The sequence below is a fragment of the Toxotes jaculatrix genome, chromosome 20 (assembly GCF_017976425.1).
Source record: "Toxotes jaculatrix isolate fToxJac2 chromosome 20, fToxJac2.pri, whole genome shotgun sequence".
Lineage (NCBI taxonomy): Eukaryota > Metazoa > Chordata > Actinopteri > Toxotidae > Toxotes > Toxotes jaculatrix.
In genome coordinates this window covers 20,603,107-20,624,998 of record NC_054413.1, presented here as the reverse complement: position 1 = coordinate 20,624,998, position 21,892 = coordinate 20,603,107, and the positions used below count along the sequence as shown (strand labels likewise).

Here is a 21,892-nt window from a genome sequence, read left to right as displayed (position 1 = left end):
CCTCTGTCATGGCTGAATGGCTGTATTTTATTAATACAGTCAGTTTAAAGAGCATTTTCTTTACATACTCAGATGAAATATTTACTGTTGTCATTTACTCCAGTCACCGTTCACTGTCCTCTTCTCTCCAGGGTCCAGCAGGTCCACAGGGTCCTATCGGATACCCCGGCCCTCGTGGTGTGAAGGTATGACTCCTGCATCAACGTGTCTGCATTTGATTGGCCAGCCTCCTTCACTGTTGTATATTGTTGTTTTTCTCTTGTGTTTGTATTGATGCTAATCAGTCTGTGTCCCGTCCCGTCCTACAGGGCGCTGATGGTGTCCGTGGTCTCAAGGGGTCAAAGGGAGAGAAGGTAAACACGGTTTCCAACTCACTTCTCAGTTTACCAATGAACCATGTTTCAGCCAGAGTTCAGAGAGGAAATCAAAGACTGTACTAATTCAGCAGAAATTTCTTAGACTGGTGAAACTTTCTCCAGTCACATCAATCATAATGATCCTCCTTAAGATCTCCATCTCGTCTTTGAAGTGCTCTTTAAATAATAAAGCACGGAGTTTAATCAGCGAATCAGACTGAACCACAGCAAAGTTTGAGACGAGCCAGTCGATAAATTCATGTCACAGTTACTGTGTGTGTGTGACTGTGGCTGTCTACTACACTCCCAACTTTGTTGTGACTCTCTGGAGCTGGAGAGAGCGGCTGCTGCAGAGGTCAGTCCACAGGCGTCTTCAGAGGAGACGCAGACTTTCTCAGTGACCCTCAACCGGTTTTTGAATGTAAAGCTGTCACGCTCAGGGCTTTGGGTTTTGAAGAACACTGCAGTCCAGCTCAAGTGCTTTTGAAGTGTGCGACTGTGTGTGTCACCGTGTAGAATTTAAACTAAGCTGCCTTTCAATATGCATGACGTTTATTTAAGATCGATACAGTTATGCTGCTGTATAAAATCCGTTATCTGACTGAGGGTGTGGTTCTCAGCACAGTGACAGGTATTCATATCAGTTTTTTACTGAATTATTTATAGCAAGAGATTCAAAAGCCAAAACCTTGAGGAGAAAGGGTTTGTTATGAATAAAGGATGTGCTTTACCTCAGGTGTGTGTGTGTGTGTGTGTGTGTGGTCTCTGTGATGTGAGTTACTGGCAACAGACATGCTCAGTGCTGCATTATGCATCAGATGGGGTTGAAAACATGGACAGGTGACAGACTAGAAAGAGAAGGTGTCAGAGGAAGGAGGCGGAGGTTTGACTGAACTCTACAGTCGCCTTCAGCCTCCATTTGACTCTGTTTATCAGACCTAAACACTGGTTCTCTCCCTAAACTGTCATTTGGTTTCACTGTGTTGAATCCTGATTCAGTTTGTTGCAGATGTTCTGAGTCCAGTGTCTTCCCTTTACCAAAAAATGTATCTGTGCATTTTATCTATTTGATTGGATCAGCATATCCCAAATAAAATCAGCTGTTGAAAGCGTGTAATGTAGAGCATGTACACAGAGCACAGCTCGTGGAGCAGCAGCTCAGACGCCTGCTGTTCCACTGTGTGACCAGCAGAGAGCAGCATCAGCCCTGTGATCCACACACGCAGCAGGAGCAGACTGAGTTTTTAACAGATGCTCAGTAAACACAAACATTTGTGTAACAATATAATGAAATAACCGATCAGTTACTGACAAATGCGTCGACTTCTTTTTGTCTCGTTTCAGGGTGAGGACGGTTTCCCAGGTTTTAAGGGAGACATGGGGATCAAAGGAGACCGGGTGAGGAGCAGGACTCAACTAACATCACCTGCCATATAAATAACGTCCTCCATGTCCAGTCCTGTCTTCAGTGTTTGGACGGAAACAAAGACGTAAACTCAGTTTTCTTTCTCCGTATTTGTTTGTGTTACAGGGTGAGCTTGGCATGGTTGGGCCCCGTGGAGAAGATGGTCCTGAGGGTCCTAAAGGCCGATCCGGACCCAACGGAGAATCAGGTCCCATTGGTCCCGCCGGGGAAAAGGTAATAGAACCTAACTGCTGAGGATGTTTGAGAGCTGGTATGAGAAGCCTGTGCTAAAAAAGTGTGTTTCTGTGCTGACGTGTTGTTGATGTTTCTCAGGGTAAACTTGGCGTCCCAGGACTTCCAGGTTATCCAGGAAGACAAGGACCAAAGGTGAGTTAGTCCCGCTCTCACCACAGTGGGGGACGTTTTCGATGAGGACGACTTCACTGCTCCTGATCCTTTGGTGCAGAACATGTTTCTCACATGCATTTGATAAAGGAATAAAAGTGACAGCTGTGGAAATGAAGCACACATCCATCACTCTATTATTACTGCTCCACTACGAGGGAGATTTCACAATCTGGCAGCACAAACACCTCATCTTATCTACTACTTATTGCACAATATCATAGGAGATTATTTTAAAACCTTTGTCGGTTTTCTCACATCAAATCCTCAGCATGCCGTCACCGTCCACTCCTCGTGTGGGTTTAAATCTCAGCCACACGTCTGATGAGTCTGTAGAACCAGGTTCTGTGAGGGTGTTTACAGGGGTTCTGTGCTAAGCAGAGGAGTGTGTGTGTGTGTCCGTCCACATAATTATTTAAGTGTACATCATTTGTCTGAGGAACTTGTCCTGTTTGGCAAACTCGCTGACTTTATCATGTTCACAGCATTAAATAGTGTCATTCAACTAAAACAGAGACTTTTTTTTTTTTTAGAGGAAAGAGAATAAGTGAAGATGAGATCCAGTTATCATGCATGCTCCGACTCACCCAGCCTCTCTCCTGTTTCCCTCCATGTCTCCCTCTCCTACTGACAGGGTTCGAGTGGTTTCCCTGGGTTCCCTGGAGCCAACGGTGAGAAAGGAGCCAGGGTAAGAAAACACACACACACACACTCTCATAAGAGTACACACACTGTGCCCGTTTGTGTATGAAAATCACCACGCCATCATATTCCAGCACAAAAGATAATTGATTCCTATTATAAAGGCATCTGTACGGTGACTTGGCACAAAAAATAACAGCAGTAAAATCAATGTTGGGGAGAGAACAAAAGATGTGGCAACACTTGTGCTTTCACTGAGCCCCTCTCCCCGTTTGTAGGGCCGAAAAAAAACAAAAACTCAGTCTCAGTTTGGAGAAGAGCTGAGAAACAGTTCAAGGCTCAGGTTTTACTTTCAGCAGCTAATTATGGAATAACCAAAATATTCTCAGCTTATCTCGATTCACCTTCATAAAGCTGTTGATTCATGGAGGTGGTGATAGAAGAGGAGTCGATTTCAAACGATCCTAAACGTACAGAGCGGTAGAAACAGATAAGGTTTTTCCTTTGTTGATACATAATGGACACTTTGAAGTACATTATCTCACTTATGCCAAGGCTACCTGCCAAAACCAAACCCTCAGTACTTTTTTCATAAGATCTCATTTTGTCCGGTGTTGACTCAGAGCCAGGAAGCCATTCTGCAGCTGTACTGGAAATATTCTCGCTGCATTCGTTGGCTGTGCTGTTTGTGCTGCTTTACTCAGCCAAGCAGTGCAAATAATATCACCCAACAAATTCTTTGGTGTCATTCAAAAAGTGCATTGTGTAGCTATAAACACACAACTGCAGAACTGTTTGTCGTGTCCGTGAAGTGAACTGTTCACGTGGATCTCGTCCGTGGACTCGTGCATGTGAGATGTGTTCTGCTAAATGGAGAATGACAGAGGAGAGTTATGTGAGTGCCTAAAATGTTTTGCCTTCTGATCTAACAGGGGGTTGCAGGTAAACCTGGTCCAAGAGGGCAGAGAGGTCCGACGGTATGTACTGCTCTCTCCATGATTTCTGTGATTAATGAACCAATTAAACAGTGTTGAGTCGTCTTTTAAAATCCCTGCACCTGAGTGATATGCATTCTGACAGTGTTAAGGTTTGACTTCATTAAATCACACTGTTGTAACTCGTAGATACAGTAACACTTGTAGGTTTCGTATTTGACCCTCGAGGTGTTTCTCCTCTCTCTGTAGGGCCCTCGTGGTGCTCGAGGAGCCAGAGGTCCAACAGGAAAACCAGGTCCCAAGGTACTGATGCTGATCACAACAAAGCCCAGCTCTCACTCTGAGACGAGCACTTAACCAATAAAATCATGACAGACTTCTGAACACTGTCGTCTGCTCCATAGTGTAAAAACATACATAAACAGGAAGTGATGATGTGTTGTTGTGTGTTGCAGGGCACAGCAGGCAACGACGGTCCTCCAGGCCCGCCCGGGGAGAGAGTAAGTCCATGACACGCTGAGTCTGTGACTATAACGTGTGATATGTGATATTTTTCTCTCAATTTCCCACTGTGAGTTCTGACTGGTCTGACTGGTCACTGAGGAAGATGACGGTGTTTTGTTGCTCGTGTCTTTTCCTAGAAAGAGAAGAGCATCAGTAACAGCGAACTGGAAATAATAGATATAAAAGAAATCATAGTGTTTGAGTTGAGTTTGAGTCGTTCAGAATCTCTGACTCTGTGCTCGTAAAGCTGCTTATTGAATGTGTTCTGTAATGTTTTCCATTTCATGAACATGAAGGGATGCTCTGCCCTGTGGAACAGCTGCTGTGATTTGGGGTTTAGCTGTAGCTGTATGTTGCTGTTGCTGCCTCCATCGAGCACTCAGCAGCAGCTCTCTGCCTTCTCATCCTTTCACTTTGCCATTTGTCCTCAGAGTTGTTAAAAAAAGTCCATTTCTCCTTTGCAGTGTTTTGAACTGATGCTCAAACAAAAGGGAAAAGAAAGTGGTCCAAACAGGATTAGTATTGCGCAGTGTAGTTGCCCTAGGTGGCTAATGCAGTGGCAAAATTAACAGTCTCTGCAGCAGCTTCACAAATGAAGCCTTCCAGCAGCGCCACCTTATTTAATACCTTTTGTTAGATTTCCACTGGTGTTTTAGTGCAATTTGATTTTGCTCTTTAACAAAGAAAATTCAAGAAGTCCAGAGAAGGCATGAACGTTTTCGTGACACAAGCAGAAATGGATTTTATTACAACTGACCGAGCCTGACGGGGAGTCTGTCAGGAAACAGAGCCTGCCCTCCGTCAGAGAAAGGCCCAATGACATGGGTGTAGGCCTCATCACTCCACATCACAGCAGGCACATTCCCCACCACTCTTACTGATACTCAGCTCTGGTTGGTTCTTGGTTTCGTGCTCCTAAATCTCAACTTCTCAACTTCAGATTTTCAGCTGTGGATCAGGACTTCAGGGGTTAAGTTTACATGAAGGAGTCAAGTGGCTCAGAGATCTCTGCTGTATGTTGAGGTCCTGCAGAACTTCCCACAGAGTTCAGTTCATCAGAGCTCCGTGTGGCCGACTGAAGCAGCTGATGGGCAGCGTTTCGCTCTGAGTGGGTGGAGTGCACTTCACAGCTGTGAAGGTTGATCTGGCCAAACTCTAATGTCATGAACCTGCTTCTGCAGCCTCGTGTTTCTTTGAATGAAAAAGCTTTTTAAAAAGCTGTGAAAGCGAGAAGTCTGTGTGTGTTCTCTCACAGGCCGAGTGGGGTGACCGAAACACACAACTTTAAATTACCAACTCAGCTTTGATATTTATATTAGACTGAATCACATCTCCCTGAATCCCAAACCCTTATGTTACAGCAACATTCTGTATTTTTCCAAAGATAATTTTCACTTCATCAACATATTTCACTGTAACGAACATGAGCGTGAGTCTCTGTCAGTTGTGTTGTGTGAGTTTTATGTTGACCTCTTTTTCTTCTGTAGGATTTTTTATTCGTTATTTTATTCGTTATCTTTCCTCTCTCCATTTGCCTCATTTTTCACTTGTGTTCTATATTTCTGCTTCTCATTCTATTATTAAATTTAACATTTGAATATACTGTGAATGTGAATACAGTCACACATATATATATAGTTACCTTTTTAAACAACTTTTAAACAGTTCACTGCTCAAACACTTTTTTAGATTAGCAACATACTGGATTTGTACAGTGAGGGAAACAGTATGTTAGGATGTAATATGATTATTCTGGGTCATTTCATGTTAAGCACTGGGGGAATATATAAAGTAATTCCCTGTTGGCTGGCTGCCCTGTGACTTCGAGCTTTGGATTTGTCAGAGCTGACCTTATTTAACCAAACAGTTTATTCACCTGCTCTGAGCCTGGTCGCTGCGTTTCTCTGTGGCAGGAAAGTGGACGGACACCATCAACAGTGAGCAGTGATGCTGGAGCAGTTTCTGCACTGAATCACCTTTATTTTCTTTCTCAGGCTGCTCTGGAATCAGTCACCACGTCCACCTGATGTTTATCCAGCTGCTAAATGTGTCCCTGTTGTTGTTTGTTTTTTTGCATAGAGCAGTAAACTGTCTCATAACTTTGTTCCTTGTGCATCTCTCATCAGTCTGACTGTCTGTGTGCTGATTACAGGGGCCTCAAGGACCTCAGGGACCTGTGGGCTTCCCTGGACCAAAGGGCCCCCCTGTAAGTACCTGTCCTCGTCCACTGTGTGTGTCCACCTGACAGCTCAGTGTAAAACCAGCTGCAGTGGGATGATGTGGTTTGCAGCGTCTACACGCTTCCTTCCTACTCTCTCAGTAGCAAATTAGCCCAGTTTGCAAACATTATAGGTCACAATTGATTCAATTTGAGGAGTTCATCGGGTGCAGTAATATATAGCCATATTCCTATTTCTGTGCAGGGATCATTAGTCTAACTCTTATTGAAGCAGAACCCATTTTCTCACTCTCCAGTCCAGGCAGGAGACAAGTGGTAATTTCCACCTATCGATTCAGGTTAGATTCATAGCTGGCTCTTAGCCCTCGACACACACACACACACACAAAAAACAGAGCCTGTTATTTTTTCATTAGTGCTCCAATAGTCTAACTACAAATATGTTCGTAGTGTATATTGTGCCTACAAAGCACTTGCACAATACTGCAATAATAAAATCTCATTGGCTGGAAAAATAAACTTTTATTCCAGCGATAGGGCCAATTTCGCAGTGCCATTATTCATCCCAGATACGAATGTGATGATGATGAATGGACTGGCTAACTGAGCAAGTGCGTGTTTTAATTTCTGCCCAACAGGGACCACCTGGGAAGGATGGGCTGCCCGGACACCCTGGCCAGCGCGGAGAGACGGTGAGTGCTCCGGGTGGCTCTGGTGCTGTGGCCAACGCCTCCTTTCATGAATGTTTGATCTTTGCTGGGCAAACATGTTAAACTCCCAGTGGCTTCAAGGGCTTGAACATAAACATGAACTTAAACATTATTTGCCAGGACAGGGAGAAAAACATTTTTAAAACTTGCTCATGTAATGTTTTAATCCTGATTTCAGAGCTCGCTGAAGTGAAAGTTGCCAGTTGATCCTTTTCAGCTCTCGTTCTTCAGATTGCCTCTGGATTGCAGGGCAAATCTGATCCTTCCAGTCAGTGAGCTGCTCCACTTCTTATCTGCACTGCTCCTGTATGCAGGGGATTACAATCACTAATACAGCATCTCAGTGGGATGCCAAAGGGGCAGAGGTGTCTCGTAAAGCAGAACTCCACAGACAAAACCCTTCTGAACATTGTCTGAGTCTGCTTGTCTCCATTCACACACACACGCTGCATTCTGTCACAGTAAATCCAGATGGCTCAGACTCTGGATGGACACCAGGGAGCTGTGGAAACATCCTTCTCTGATGGAGCTGAGTCTCGTTGTTCCTTCAGCAAGTTTGTAAATATCCAGTGAGAGGATGCTGCGCTCAGACTGACCAGTAACAGCAACAAGCCTGTGTGTGTGTGTGTCGCTGCCTCCTCTAACATATCTGAGCAGTGATAACTAACACAGTTCCCGACGGTTCCTGTGTTTTTCTTTTTAAGATGCAGTTATGAGCTTAATGAGGATTGGCTGTTTTAAATCTCCCAGGAGACGTAAGATTCATCAACAACACAGGAAAAAACAAAGCAGGTGTCATCCGATCACACCTAGCTGCAGTCGCCTGCTCTCAAATTCAATTCCCCCATACTTCGTATGCATCAGTGCGCCTTGGTTTGACGAGGCTCAGGGGGCAATAAATTCTACTAAAAGCTTGACAGATCATCGCCTGTATCATTAAAGCTTCCCTTTCCGCCTGCCTCTTTCCTATAGATAACGTAATACACCACACACGAGTGCTTCCCTGCCATCGCTGCTATTCAGGCAACAGCGATGGAGTCTTCATTAAGGTGTTTGTGGCTGTAGATTTATGCTCTGATGAACAGGCTCCACAAGCATCCGATATGAGAATTGATCACAGCAATAAAGATGCTCAGAGGCGCCCGGGCCCAGCAGCACAGGCCGCATCTGAGGAAGTGCAAATGAAGATTTGAGTCGGTGCCGATGCTGTAACCCAACGGCCCGAAGGTTTCATCACCATAAATCACAACATATACTGATCAGCTGATCCATAACAAGTCAGGAGTAACGAGTCAGCGAGGACCGGCTGTCTCACAGCGTGGGTTTGGAAACTTTAGCAACTTCCCAGTGAAATGAGTTGTAAAAGCAGGAGCTTAGTGAACAGCTGTTAATGTGTGGAGGGATTCAAAGATCACAGTCGACGTGAGCCGTCAGCGTGAGATGGACAGATTAGCTTCATGCTCATCAGCGTTTCACAGCCTTCGCTCGTCATTCTGTCTGGAAACGTGTTTACATGTCCTCTGCCTTTCGACATGTCTCCATCAGATTCTGAACTCTGTGTGAAGGATACCAATCGTTCTTTATCTCCAGGCTTCTGCTCTGTTCATTCACTTAACAGCTGCATGCTGGCTTCATATTTGGGGAATATAATGCAGAGTTCTTGGAGGAAGACTCAGGCAAATGCAGATCGGATTGTTCCTCTCCCTGAAGACAGAGGTTCATCTGATTTGTGCGGCAGCGTTCGGGTCGATACTGGAGATGTTGAACTTGTATCTTTTTTGGCTCCTGCTGTTTGAATCTGCTGAAGCATATCCACAGGGAGAACGGATCAATGCAAATCAGCCACACACTGTGAATGTAAACCGAAGCAACAAGTTTACTGCAACTAATGAGAGAACGCTGTGTGTGCTAACTCTTACAGGATGATTCCTCATTTCTCATTATTACTATTATTATATTCAAATATCTCTTTAGCCCTGGAAGTAAAATTCAGTGACAGCGAGAACTGTTGTAAACAGGTGAATCAGGAAAAGCTGATTTTATTTCCTCCATCTGAACGAATGGATGGAGGTTAATGAATTTGCAGCTGTTGCCTCTGTGGTGCAGGAAGACTCCACATCATTCTGACAGAATGACAGCACCATCGGCTCATGATGTTGTAGTAGCTGTTGTGGGTTTGAGCTGAGTGTCCGTGCGTCTCCACAGGCAGGTGAACTCCTTTAACAGATATTTATTTCTTGTCACTGTTGATCTCAGTGACGTGTCGAGTGTCGTCTGCGTTGCGTCCCTCTGTTGCCTCTGTGCTTTGTAAATCTTAATAGCAGAGAAAGCTCTGAAGTGATGCCTCGTCTTTGTTCCCAGTGGTGAAGTGACAGGAAAGGCTAAATGGATGCAGCATGTCTAGTTCTGGATTTAAGATGAAAAAGTACAATGAAAGTCTGTGGTCAGGAACATGTCCTCCATGAATGGACGTCCTGATCACCCGGTCTGAGTCCTTTGTTGCGCGTCAGCGCTTCTCCTCGTTTCCTGTTTGTGTCTATTTCAGCAGCCAATAAAGGTTTGAACGGAATCTTATAATCGAATCTTAACACCTACTTCACAAAAAAAAAGTCAGTGTAGACAGTTAGAATAATTAACAGCCGCCTGCAGTTATTTACTAGCCGTCACTGTAACGTAGTGAAATCTGTCCTTGATTGTGAATACAGCCTGACAAAGTGTTGTTCCTTGTTCTTACATGGAGGAGCCAAAAACCTGAATCCCTGCTTATCAGCTGGGACGGATTCCAGAGGAATCTCTGTGGTTTCAATAGATAAGCTGAGTGTTTCTGTTGTTGTTATAAACCACGTAAATAAGACTTTGCCATCTTTTTTCAGGGTTTCCAAGGAAAAACTGGTCCACCAGGCCCAGGAGGTGTTGTCGGCCCTCAGGTAATATAATGTTTTATTAAAGAATAAATCTAATATGAGAGAATACATTTTTGAATGTGATGTTTTGAGGGCATCGTAACTCAGCTCAATAAATGAGTATTGGAAAAAGCAGCTGCAGCAGCGAGCTGACAGATTTTTATGTTCAACAAAAAACGATTATAAAAACTTTCACAATTATAAATATACGTTGTTGTGAAGTAAACAGTGTGTCTGTGTTGTTTTGGTCTGTGATCCTCAGCGTCCTCCAAATCCAAAACATACTGTAAAAGACTTCATGTGAAAGATAATGATACAGATCTATTATGGATCTGATCAGAACATCTCTCAGTTAATTTCTATGGAATGTGGACGCTCAGTGACTCATGGACTCTGAGGTATTGTCATAAATGATCCATGAAATAAACCTTTAATCACTGAACGTCCTGATTTATGTGACTTGAGAGAGGATTTGATGTGTTGGTCATGGCGTATCACTGCTGCGTTGAGCTGTAAATAAAATCAAACTGTGTGGTGACATCTCAGGGGCCCACCGGAGAGACCGGACCCGTCGGTGAGAGAGGCCACCCTGGGCCCCCAGGTCCACCCGGAGAACAGGGTCTTCCAGGTGCTGCTGGCAAGGAGGGAGCGAAGGTATGTGGAAAGAAAGGACGACTTTTATTTTTGAGCCTGATTTCACTCATGCTCGGTCGCAGTTAATGTCCAGGACCCTGCACAGAGGGGAAGAGAGGAGAAAAATTATTCACCTGACACAAAGAGACGCTTGTTTATTTTCTGTAGCACCACAACATACCCCTCTGCTGCCCTTCTGTCCTCCACTGGCTGACAGGTAATCATAGTAATTAGTTCTAAAGAGTGGACTCGGCTTTCCTCGTGGGTTGTAATAGATTTGTGTCAGTTACACAGAAGAGAGGATGGCAGGGAGCTTGATAGAGAGATCAGCAGTATAGAGGTGGATTGCAAATTGAACTTATGCAGTTGCAATTATCGTACATGATTTGATTTTGCAGATTGAACCAGCTGCATTCACAAGCAGTTATATTTCTTGAGGGCATGCGAAGCTCGATAGACTTAAAGAGAACGGTGAGAAAGCAGGATTAAATCTGTGGCGGTAAATTCACCCAGAAACGTCAAAGCACCGAGTCTCACCATCTTTCTCTGAGCTGCACCAGTCACTGCTGAAGATACAGTAGCTGAGATTTGAGGAGCATCTGGCTGCATTCCCTCCCCTGCCCCCCCTGCCACCCCCTGCCACCCCCGCCCCCCCCTGCCCGCCAATTGAGTGCCCATTAGGAGCAGACAGCAGCCATTTTGTAGAAGTATGGGCTGCTCCAAACCACCCCCTGACTCTCAGGACCACTCAGCACGCCCTGCTCCCCATCCCCTCCCTGAAACCCCCGTGTCTCTGCTTTCATTTTCTTCCCGTCTTCCCCAAGCAGACAGTTTAATCAAGTCCATCGGCAAACTCCAAACTCGCAGCCCCACTTTCCTCCCCGCTCCCCGCTCAGGCCTGTGCATCAGTATGCCAGGGACACTTTGTGGAGGTCTTGGCAGCAGAGCCCAAATCCTCTTATACCTCTCAAGCCCACTCCTCTGTGCCTCCCTGTTTGCAGATAGAGTCTGCTGCCAATGCAAAAGAAAAGGGAACAAAGCCACAAGGAACTTTTCTGAAGTCAAACGTCCTTCGTTTGGAAATGTGGAGCAGTGCTGTGTGTCTCATGTGGACTCACCCCTGGTTTTTTGGAACATTTGAGGTTTTAGCCATTAAGCAGCACTTTGTTATTTCTTATTCTGTGAGCAAACATCTGTCTCCAGACACACTGAGGTTAAAACACTGTCGTCTCTCTGTTTCACGTTGTGGCTGATTATGTGGAAGCAACACTGCATTAGTTTTGATTAGAGCTGAGGCTTATGTATCGACTGCGTGGTGACAGTGCTAATGATTCCTCAGAAAACATACATGCTTCAAACTAATTGCAGCTAATGGCCCATTAAGATTGATGTCAGCTACAAAACAAGCACACTTCTGTTCCTGGTGGGACGTACGAAGCCATTAGTATATACAATATTTCCTCGTCATATACTTTTCTATCTGTATTTGTTAATTCAGAGGCAGCTCATGCTCAGCAGCAAACTGTGTAGTGTGCTACTGAAGCAAATGTGCATGTACACGTCTCACCAAAGGGCCGAGCGGAGGTGGGACGGACTTTCTGTTCTGATTTACAGGGATTCAGCACTTCATTCACAATAAGGTCAAATCAGGACAGTGATCTGAAACAGTGCAGGTCCCGTCTCTCACTTTTCTGTAGCAAAGACTGAATTTGTGAATATTTCTTTCACTGCTGCAGCAGCGACTGGCGACCCATGGACTGAAAGAGTGTGAGCAGAGAAGCCCACTGAAAGTCAGACTGTATACTGTGAAAAGTGAGCAGAGACTTACCTGTGACAGCAGCTTCATATGAGGCAGAGCGTCATTCACCAGTTTCCTTTATTTAAAAAAATAAAAGGTATAAAGCTGATTGTGATGTGGACACTTACACTGTCTGAGAAACTGGGCCAGCTCTTCATTTCAGCTTCGTGCTCTGGCATTGCCCAGTCAGCATTTTGCTTGGATGGGACTCGTTACAGGTGACAGGCAAATCAAATGTCTCACACAGCTGAACCAGAATTAGTTTCTCAGTAAATGTGAGGTGAGCAGTAGGTCAGACGGCCTCATGCTTCATTTTTTAAACTGTTTGTGAGTCTGGACATGTCCTGCTGTTTGGTCCACGACGTATCAGGTCAGACCTAATCGTTTCTTGGAAGATGTTTTCCTGACTTGAATCTTATGGTGAAACTTTAGCTCGTGAGGTGCAGTCTGACCTTTGGTCCTGCAGCAGAAGAGTGTCCTGTTGCACAGCAATGAACATTTCTTTCATGGACTGTGATTAGAACCACTCACGAAACAAAAGCATGGTCAGAAAAAACTGTATAATTATTATGATGTTGTGTTGATTCGCCACATTATGAACTGCACTAACTCCATGTGTGATTGTGTTTGTAGGGAGATCCTGGACCTCAGGGATCCCCCGGTAAAGACGGCCCCCCTGGCCTCCGAGGCTTTCCCGGAGAGAGAGGTCTACCTGGTGCCACGGTAAGAGCTCCCCTCCACCTGCACCTATTCATCATAGCTCCCTTTACATGTTCTTGCTAGTAGGAAGTGACAGAACACTGCTACATAACAAATGAGCCAGCAACTATCTGGAGCCGTTCACTTCATTAGAGACACCAGCCTTGAATTCACTCCCAGCAATCAATCAGGTGCAGGAGAAATCCAAAGCGACACCTTACAAATGAACGGGCGTGCCTCTGCATCGCTCCACCACCACTGACACCACTGTTTTAACTGCCGCAATGCATCATGGGCCTCTGTTATAGAAGTAGACAGTTGTTAGGAAAGCATTTGTAAAATCGTTCCCTGGTTTAACTCAAGGACTTGAATTGTTTTTCATATTTCAGTGCCAGCATTTTTTGGGGGGCAGCAAAGTTATTTGTTTGTCTCTGTATGCATTATTTACTTAGTGAATTATTAAGTGGGAAACGTTGGCAATTAGACTGTGGTGGCTGGGAACGGATATACTGTCGAGGGAGGGAGTGTTGTGCTGCCTCCATCCTCAAGGTCAGTCAGACTCTCCAGGCCGGCAGCACTGCTGATTGTTTTCTGCCATTGTAATTTACTCCAGCGCACAGAGCCAGCAGAGACTCATTACCCATACTGCCACATGCTCTTCTGTGGCCCACGAGGGAGCTACACGCACACACACACACACACACGCACACACACACACACACACACACACACACACACAGAGTATGCATCCATAAACTGTATGTGCACACCAGCACTCTGTAGCCCCAGTATCCACAGGAGAACATGTATGAAGGGAAAATCCTTTGTAGACGTGTCACACGTTTCTGACTTACCTGTCATGGATGTTGGATTTTTTTTCCCATGGTTTATTTTTGGGCTCCGATTCATGCTGGTGGTCTATCAGGATGAAAACGACAGTAGCAGTGACATTTCCTGGAGCAGTGCTCAGAGGTTAAATGCTCTCAAAGCACATTTCTGCTGGTGCCAGGCTGGAGTGACAAACCGGCAGAGGAAGGCAGACAGCCCTGGCTGGATTGGCGTCAGATGATGAAGCTGTTGAAATGCGGGGCCGTGGAGCGAATGTATTATGCTGATATGAAGTTACAGCCACGTTAAGGAAGTCCTCATGTGTTTTTCCTTCTTTTCCTCAGGGCCCAGCAGGTCTGAAGGGAGGAGAGGGGCCTCAAGGTCCACCTGGTCCTGTTGTAAGTACACTGTTACCTGATCACTGCACCGTTTCCTTCCTCACTGAACTGGATTTGTTATTATTCTATTTGTTTATTTGTTATTGATTAGTATAGAGGTGGGTACAGTATACATCATGGTTTATGCCAAGCACCAGAGGGCAGTTTCCATCACGGGGACAGGAGAAGCTTTGCTAACTGTTCTGTCTTTATATCTGCTTTCCTTTACACCTCCAGGCTCGTGTCTGTTTTAGGCAACACTTTCAAACATGAGAGAAACTTTTGTTTTAACCTTTACTTTTAACCTTTACTGCTCTGGCTGAGGTTTGATGAGCAGTGCCAGGTCATGAATTCATACTCACTCATACATTGTTCAGGTGTCCAGTGAAAATCTCACTGTAGCAGCAGGTTAAGTTCCTTCAACTGTAGCTGAACAGGAAGCAGCTTTCCTGAGCCACAGCAGGAACCAGAGCTGATGGAGGTGAATGAGCGCTGCAGCCACAGGGACGTTAAAGGCAGATATGATAGAACATCACACACAGTAAATGAATTCAAATGTACATGTGTAATATTTATGAACTCATTAAGACATCACGGTCACGTCATCTGGAATTCATTTATTCATCTTCCAGTGAAAGCGTCAGTGGATTTCAGCTCGTCTCGCTGCACGCGGCCGTTTGTCTCTGAAGCAATCATGCGCTAGAGTAGCTGGGTATCAACACTGTTTGTTCCACTGCCTCCTGGCACGTAGGCCCAAACATACAAAACACACACACACACAATGAAACCACACAGCCGGGAGGGGATCCATATGGTGAGTCACAGTGTGTAGTGATCCCGGGCGTCGCTCCTACACATCACTCATCAGTCCCAGAGGCTGCATCCCGGCACGTCACGCCTGCTGTGTTCTTACGTTCTCCTCAGAGAGACTCGAGAGGTTCTTCATAAAACGTACGGTGCCGAGTTTTTTCTGATCCCCGGTCACGAATGTGTTTTATAAGCTATTAAAGAAACAAAACTACAAAATCACAACAAAACGTGTTCAGGCTTCGAACATATCGTTGTCAGCAGAGATGTTTACAGTATTCTGGACATACAACAAGACAAAATGCAGCCAGAGCATCAAATATCATTTATTACCATTTGTTATTGAACTGCAGTAAAAAAAAAAAAGTAGTTTTTTTTCTCTTGATTTATTTAGTATTTACAGGCCTGCTAAATGAATACACTCATAAGGCCACAAGTTTTACACATTATAAAGTAACATCAGGTTAATCTAGTTAACCAGCTGTTTGCATGTTAACACGTGGACATATTGTGGACAGTATTTTATCCCTCATATTGAAGATTATTGAGATTGAGCCAAGTTCCACTTGCTTCACTCTGCAGAGTAGATTTTTTTTTTTATTCTTACCAGGATGGAAAAGCTTCCAGCATTTATCAAGGGACATTAAAACTCCCACTCTTTGAAGGATAGCTCAGGATATATCACAGCGTGCAGCTCAGAGAGTCACTGAATAAAAACAAGAATTCTGGTTCTGCATGTAGAGTTTTCTGCTCAGGCCACGTCCTTACGTTAAGGGAGTGTGCATGCAGGTAAACAGAGAGTTGACTCAGTGCAGCGGCGATAAAAAAAATGCTGAGTGTCATTCACCGTCATGTTTTATGGATTTGGGTGAATACTGAGTTCCTGTATCTGAGCACTGATACATGGCAGCAGCCCCTTTCATTCAGAAATGCATTTTCAGCAGCAGGACTGAGCCGCTCGGAGCTCACAGAGCCGCCGAGACGTCAGCTCCCGACAGCAGATAATTCTGGCTGCTTTCAAGGAGCAGCGCTGCTTTATTAGAAATTAAAAGCCACCTGTTAGTGTGTGCAGCTCCTGCTCTTCTCTCCGTCTTCCTCTGGAAATGGTTTGTCTGTGTAGGTGTGTTGGGCCATTAGTGGTAGAACTCAGCTGTGTCTTCCTTTGTGGTGTCCTAATGGTTGTTGTTCAGCATGTGGGGTTTGTATTTGTGAAACCAAATAAAACCGTGTCCTCTCCTCAATAAACAAAACCTGCCTTCTGCTGTTTGTTGATCACAGTTATTACTCATCATGTCTCTCTCTCTTTCCCACACAGGGTTCTCCTGGTGAGAGAGGTCCTGCTGGTTCAGCTGGTCCAATTGGCCTTACTGGTAGACCTGGTCCTCAGGGTCCCCCAGGTCCTGCTGGAGAGAAGGGAGCACCTGTAAGATTTTATTTCTCCCTACGCTGTTTCCTTTTTTCATGTCCTTCCTTTCACCTTCGCTTCCAAAATGTAATTTCAACAAATGTCTTTGTTCCTCTAGGGTGAGAAAGGACCTCAAGGTCCAGCTGGTCGTGACGGTGTCCAGGGTCCTGTCGGTCTGCCCGGGCCTGCCGGACCCCAGGGTCCACCTGGAGAGGATGGAGACAAGGTCGGTCAACTGGACTCACCACCACCTACCCCATCCTTTTGGCCCAGTTACAGCTGCTTCTCCATTCCCAAACTGGGATACATTTAGGGACTGAACCAGTTTGCCAGTTAGTCTTCGTCCGCGGTCTCTCTGAGACCGTCTGTGTGGAAATGTCTCTCTTTTCCTAACTGTCCATCCTCACAACCGAAGGTGTCAGCAAATGCAATTAGAAGAGATGTAAAAGTGAAATACTGTCGCTGGTTTCATCTCCTGCGATCCTCACGTCCCTTAAGGTTACTATCATTCGACCGAGCTGCCAAACAGATGTCGCTGCAGAGGTTCGATACCAAATTAACGAGACAGTGAAACACGGAACGTGAACGGTTGTTTGTGTTAAGCTCAGGTTTTCAATCATTTTTCATAAGCTGCTGACATTTAGAGAAGAAGCAACGCTGATCACAGATGGTTTACTGTGTGTGTGTGTGTGTGTGTGTTTCTCTCTCTCAGGGAGAGGTTGGAGAGCCCGGTCAGAAAGGAAGCAAAGCCGACAAGGGAGAACAGGTGCGTCGTGGGAAGCTCTGCCGCACATCATCCCGTATTCTTGGTGATGTTACACATTTTCTTTCTAACATCTCTGTGGTGTCTGTGTTCAGGGTCCTCCCGGCCCAGCTGGTCTCCAGGGTCCCATAGGTGCCCCAGGTCCTGCTGTAAGTACTGAACAGCACACTGACCAATCAACACAAATCAGTTTTGGGTTAAATCACTAAACATTACACACACACACGAAAATGAAAATGTCAGTGACCATGACTCTGTGCACAGCACTGAGTTTAATCCCATTCAGTAAAAATGTTAAGTTTGAGAGTAAATGTCACAGTGTGTGTGTGTGTGTCTGTGTGTGTGCGTGCTGTTTCTCAGGGAGCTGATGGAGAGCCTGGTCCCAGGGGTCAGCAGGGTATGTTTGGACAGAAGGGAGATGAAGGTCCCAGAGGTTTCCCTGGACCCCCGGGTCCCATCGGTCTGCAGGTCAGTACCATTTACACGTGGACAGACCAACACAGACGCAGGCTCCTCCTCCACCTACAGTAATTCCAAACAATGGAAGTGAAACTACACAGGATTACTACATTTAAACAAGCAGTGGTGAATACAGATGTTACAGATGTTATTACTGCTTTATTTTGCAGTAACTGCATAGTTACATGTACTTTTGTTTGTGATCTACGTACATGGACAAAACGAGGCAATGAGATTAAATCATTTATATTTCATCTTCCTGTCTGGAGGGAAATAGGCCAGCTTAGCATCATTTATAAAGCATTCACATCTATTTCCAGCACACATCAGCAGCAAAAATCCCACGCCAATTATTTTCAGTATAAAGAGATGCACACTGGCTCCACCACTCCCACTGTACTGCAGCCGGATGGTTCCCCTGTCAGGTGATAGCATTTCTTCTTCTGTGGACCTGTGGCGGTCACATGGGGCGAGAAACCCATCGCTCAGGTATAAAAATATATCCACAGTCCTGGCTTCATAAAGATAATAATAAAAAAAGCCATTTCCTTTTGAGCCACGTGCAGCAGGTGAGATTGACTCTTCAGATGAGGAACAGCTCACAGCAGAATCCTGAATCCAGGCTTCGCTTCTGATTCATTTTATATGCTTTTTATTGTGGTTCCTGTTCTGTCTGTCCTGCTGCCACACGTCTGGTTTGAGCTGTGGTTTATACACATGACATGAGTAACACGCCAGGCCACTGCACTGCTGGGGCAGCGTGTTTGTGACTCTTCAGTGAAACACTTTAATATTGTTTTGATCCTCAGACCTGTTCAGAAGGTCCAGTCACACCTACACAGTTACCTGTGCAGTGAACCTCCTTCCTCCATCACCACCTGGGTGAAGGCTCTTCCTGGTCAGAATGTCTACACCTCCTCACACCGCTCGGAGAATTCACACAGACCAACACGACTCGTCAGTGTGTGTGACGCTTTAGAGGAAGGTTTTTCATCATCACAGCGGCAGTCGGCTTTTTGATTTGCAGCGTTTTATGTTATTTATTTATTGGTGTTTGCTAAAGTGAGCTTTACCCATCCAAGGACATAGTTTAAGTCAGACTGAAAATATTCAGCTAATTTAAAAGGCACAACCAGCCTCCCCTTAGTGCTAGCCTCTTCGTTAGTAATCATCTGTTTTATTAGTGCTCAGCTTTTTAAACTAAACACGTTAAGAGTCTCCTGCAGAGTCGGAGTCATTGTCTTGATGAAATTACATAGACCACGTTCCGAGGTGTTGTCCTGTCTGTGCAGGATTCCGTTCAATGGACTTTTAATTGGAAGTAATTCACTTCCCATCGCGATTCCATTAATTGTGTGGACTGACCTGCTTTGATAGTCAGTTCCTCATCGAGCACATTTTCCATCCTGCATAATTAGTGGCACGGCTAACGATCGCAGACTAAAGCCGACCTTTACGCAGATGAGATTTCTCAGCACGGGAGGAATCAGCGTGATGCCACACACACTCCGTAGCAGCGAAAAACTCCTGTAAACAGGGGCATGAACACACACACGTGCTTAGATGCAGGGCACTGCACACATACAGTGGTTTCCCCTCTGCGTTGGGAGTGTTTGAGGGTGGTACAAGCACATGCAGAGGAATGAATCTGATCCCCTCCCTCACAACCTTACACCTTACACTGATGACAAACTGTCTCTGAATCCAGAACAGACACGCGCACACAGAGGGCAAAGCAGGCTGCAGCAGTTTAATCACGGCAATTACCGACAGAAATGTCAGGGATCAAACGCACATATGAGGTCCTGACCACGCTGCTCGTTTAACATTCATCAGCGAGCAGGATCTACAGTGTGTCAGTGGCTGCATAAAGGAGCGCGAGCAGAAGACGAGTGGGGTCCCACATGTTTTCAGAAAACAAAACCGGGCTGAGATCAGGTGACTGTGAAGGCCACACCACCTGGTTCACATCATGGCCGTACTCATCAGACCGTTCAGTGACCCCCCCCCCCTCACTGAAGGAGTCCAGCATTCAGCAGCACCACGCCTGCACTCGTCCTCTCATGGAGACCATGGTGAAGGACGACTCACTGACTGTATCTTTGTACTGAGGGCTTTATGCTCTGCGGTCCCACTATAACATCCCTCTCTGTGTAACTGTGGACGGCCTGTCATTGCTGACATGGTCTGATCACGTCCCCATCGTCAAATGAGCTCTGTGGACCACAGTCTCTAACCTTATTGATTGACATCCGTCCCGTGTTAACTGCTAAACTGCCCCCTGCAGTGCGCCGGTGCGGAAGTCGTCTGTCACGTTTCTCCACTCATTTATTGAGGTTTTCATCCTTCTTGTTGTCCTCAGGGTCTTCCAGGACCTCCTGGTGAGAAGGGAGAGAACGGTGATGTTGGCCCCATGGTAAGAGACACGGCTGCTTCTTGTGAGTCCTCTTATGATGATGTAATACATGTTAACAACACGGTATCTCTTTTCTGCAGGGCCCTCCTGGTCCCCCTGGTCCCAGAGGTCCTCAGGGTCCCAGTGGAGCTGATGTACGTATGGCTAATTGATAACAATGTGCATACGCAACATTATACAACCTGCATGTATTTAAAATGTGTGTCCATGTAGGACTGTGACATAATGATAACTGCTTCTTTAATGCTTTTCTTCACCTGTCTTACATTGAACATCCTGGATTTGATCATGCGTCCTCTCCCAAGGCGACACATGAGGACTCATCTCTTTCTTTGTCTCCTGCTGCAGGGTCCACAGGGTCCTCCAGGCGGTGTGGGCCCCATGGGATCTGTGGGTGAGAAGGTAAGCATCATCGCAGGGTGTCCTGCCTGCTTAGCGTGGTGCTGGGCACTGGGACTGAAATACAGCCGCTCACAGCCCACTCCCTTTGTTTCCAGCTCACTTCATATACTCGGGCTTTGTGTCTCAGTTAATGCTTTGACACTATTAATGTCTATTTTACAACATTTCCAACAAGATTCGTCCATTTTACTGCCATTTGGCAGATGGCTGCACTATAAATACTTAATGCTGTACCACGGCTCTTAAAGTGACTGAGGAATATGAAACATGAAGGTTAGCAACAGTTCAAGAAGCCACGAGTAACACAGTAACTTTTAACTATCAACTACAGTTAGAGGCTTAGTTATGTTGAATGTCTGTTGATATTAATAAGATCATTACGTGTTAGTATGTATGAACTGACTGTGACCGTGTGTGAGGGTGAAGGTTTTTCTGTCCACACTCTGACATTTGTTTAACCACAGGGTGAACAAGGTGAGGCTGGAAACCCGGGACCACCTGGAGAGCCTGGAGTCGGGGTAAGCAATCTCTCTTTTAGTTTTTTCCAGCTGAATGTGTGAGGCAGGAATGTTTTCTGTTGGTGTGTCTTTATGTATTTGTGTGTTTTTACTTAGAGGTCATCTTGCCTTTCAGCACACAGTTCATTTTTTAGATTCTCGGCCTCAGCCTGAATATTTGCAGGGCTCCACCTGAAAACGTTTTAAAAAGTAATTTCACTTCACTTCACTTTAATGTACACACCACTAAGTTTGGCAGAATTTATGTTTGCTGTGGCAAGATAGGTATCAGCAACATCAGCAACACGTTTCTAGGTCATCCCCAGGAAAACAGTTGCTTAATGGATGGCTTTAGGCAAATACAGAACAAAATCCAATTTAACGAGCAGGTTTTTTTCTTCGGAGTGACACTGTGTATTCATCACAGTGAAAGTAATTGCTCCTCACATTGAGGCTGGTAGCTCATCTCAGCATGCCTCTTCTGCTTTGCACCCCATGTCCACATGGCCTGCCAAATGGAGTGTCTTAAGACATAATTACCAGGAGGATATGCCCGGTGCTTCTGTCCCGAAGAACAATGACGGCAGCACCGGGAAGCAAGTTGGCGTCGAAACATCAGACGCCCACTTTGCTGAGTGCGTCGCTCAGCTGGGATTTTAGCTGTTTTCATAACAGAACCAACGGGGAAGCAGTGAAGTTCTCTTCAAAACCATGGGTTTAAACTGTTGTGATTATATTAGTGTTTGTTATACTGAGTGTCAGAGTTAAT

General features: G+C 45.4%; 1 protein-coding gene across 3 annotated transcripts in view; it reads left to right on the top strand.

Annotated features, from left to right (window-relative positions):
- Window positions 1-21,892, top strand: part of col11a1a (collagen, type XI, alpha 1a) — a 66,562-nt gene that overhangs the window by 32,229 nt on the left and 12,441 nt on the right. For all 3 annotated transcript variants that reach the window (XM_041065821.1, XM_041065820.1, XM_041065819.1), the window contains 24 exons: window positions 132-185; window positions 309-353; window positions 1,701-1,754; window positions 1,888-1,995; window positions 2,095-2,148; window positions 2,801-2,854; window positions 3,741-3,785; window positions 3,993-4,046; window positions 4,199-4,243; window positions 6,400-6,453; window positions 7,065-7,118; window positions 10,010-10,063; window positions 10,586-10,693; window positions 13,104-13,193; window positions 14,342-14,395; window positions 16,497-16,604; window positions 16,705-16,812; window positions 17,299-17,352; window positions 17,445-17,498; window positions 17,710-17,817; window positions 20,171-20,224; window positions 20,305-20,358; window positions 20,573-20,626; window positions 21,091-21,144. In XM_041065821.1, coding sequence (XP_040921755.1) covers window positions 132-185; window positions 309-353; window positions 1,701-1,754; window positions 1,888-1,995; window positions 2,095-2,148; window positions 2,801-2,854; window positions 3,741-3,785; window positions 3,993-4,046; window positions 4,199-4,243; window positions 6,400-6,453; window positions 7,065-7,118; window positions 10,010-10,063; window positions 10,586-10,693; window positions 13,104-13,193; window positions 14,342-14,395; window positions 16,497-16,604; window positions 16,705-16,812; window positions 17,299-17,352; window positions 17,445-17,498; window positions 17,710-17,817; window positions 20,171-20,224; window positions 20,305-20,358; window positions 20,573-20,626; window positions 21,091-21,144 — 1,575 coding nt within the window. The remainder of the gene's footprint in view (window positions 1-131; window positions 186-308; window positions 354-1,700; window positions 1,755-1,887; window positions 1,996-2,094; window positions 2,149-2,800; window positions 2,855-3,740; window positions 3,786-3,992; window positions 4,047-4,198; window positions 4,244-6,399; window positions 6,454-7,064; window positions 7,119-10,009; window positions 10,064-10,585; window positions 10,694-13,103; window positions 13,194-14,341; window positions 14,396-16,496; window positions 16,605-16,704; window positions 16,813-17,298; window positions 17,353-17,444; window positions 17,499-17,709; window positions 17,818-20,170; window positions 20,225-20,304; window positions 20,359-20,572; window positions 20,627-21,090; window positions 21,145-21,892) is intronic.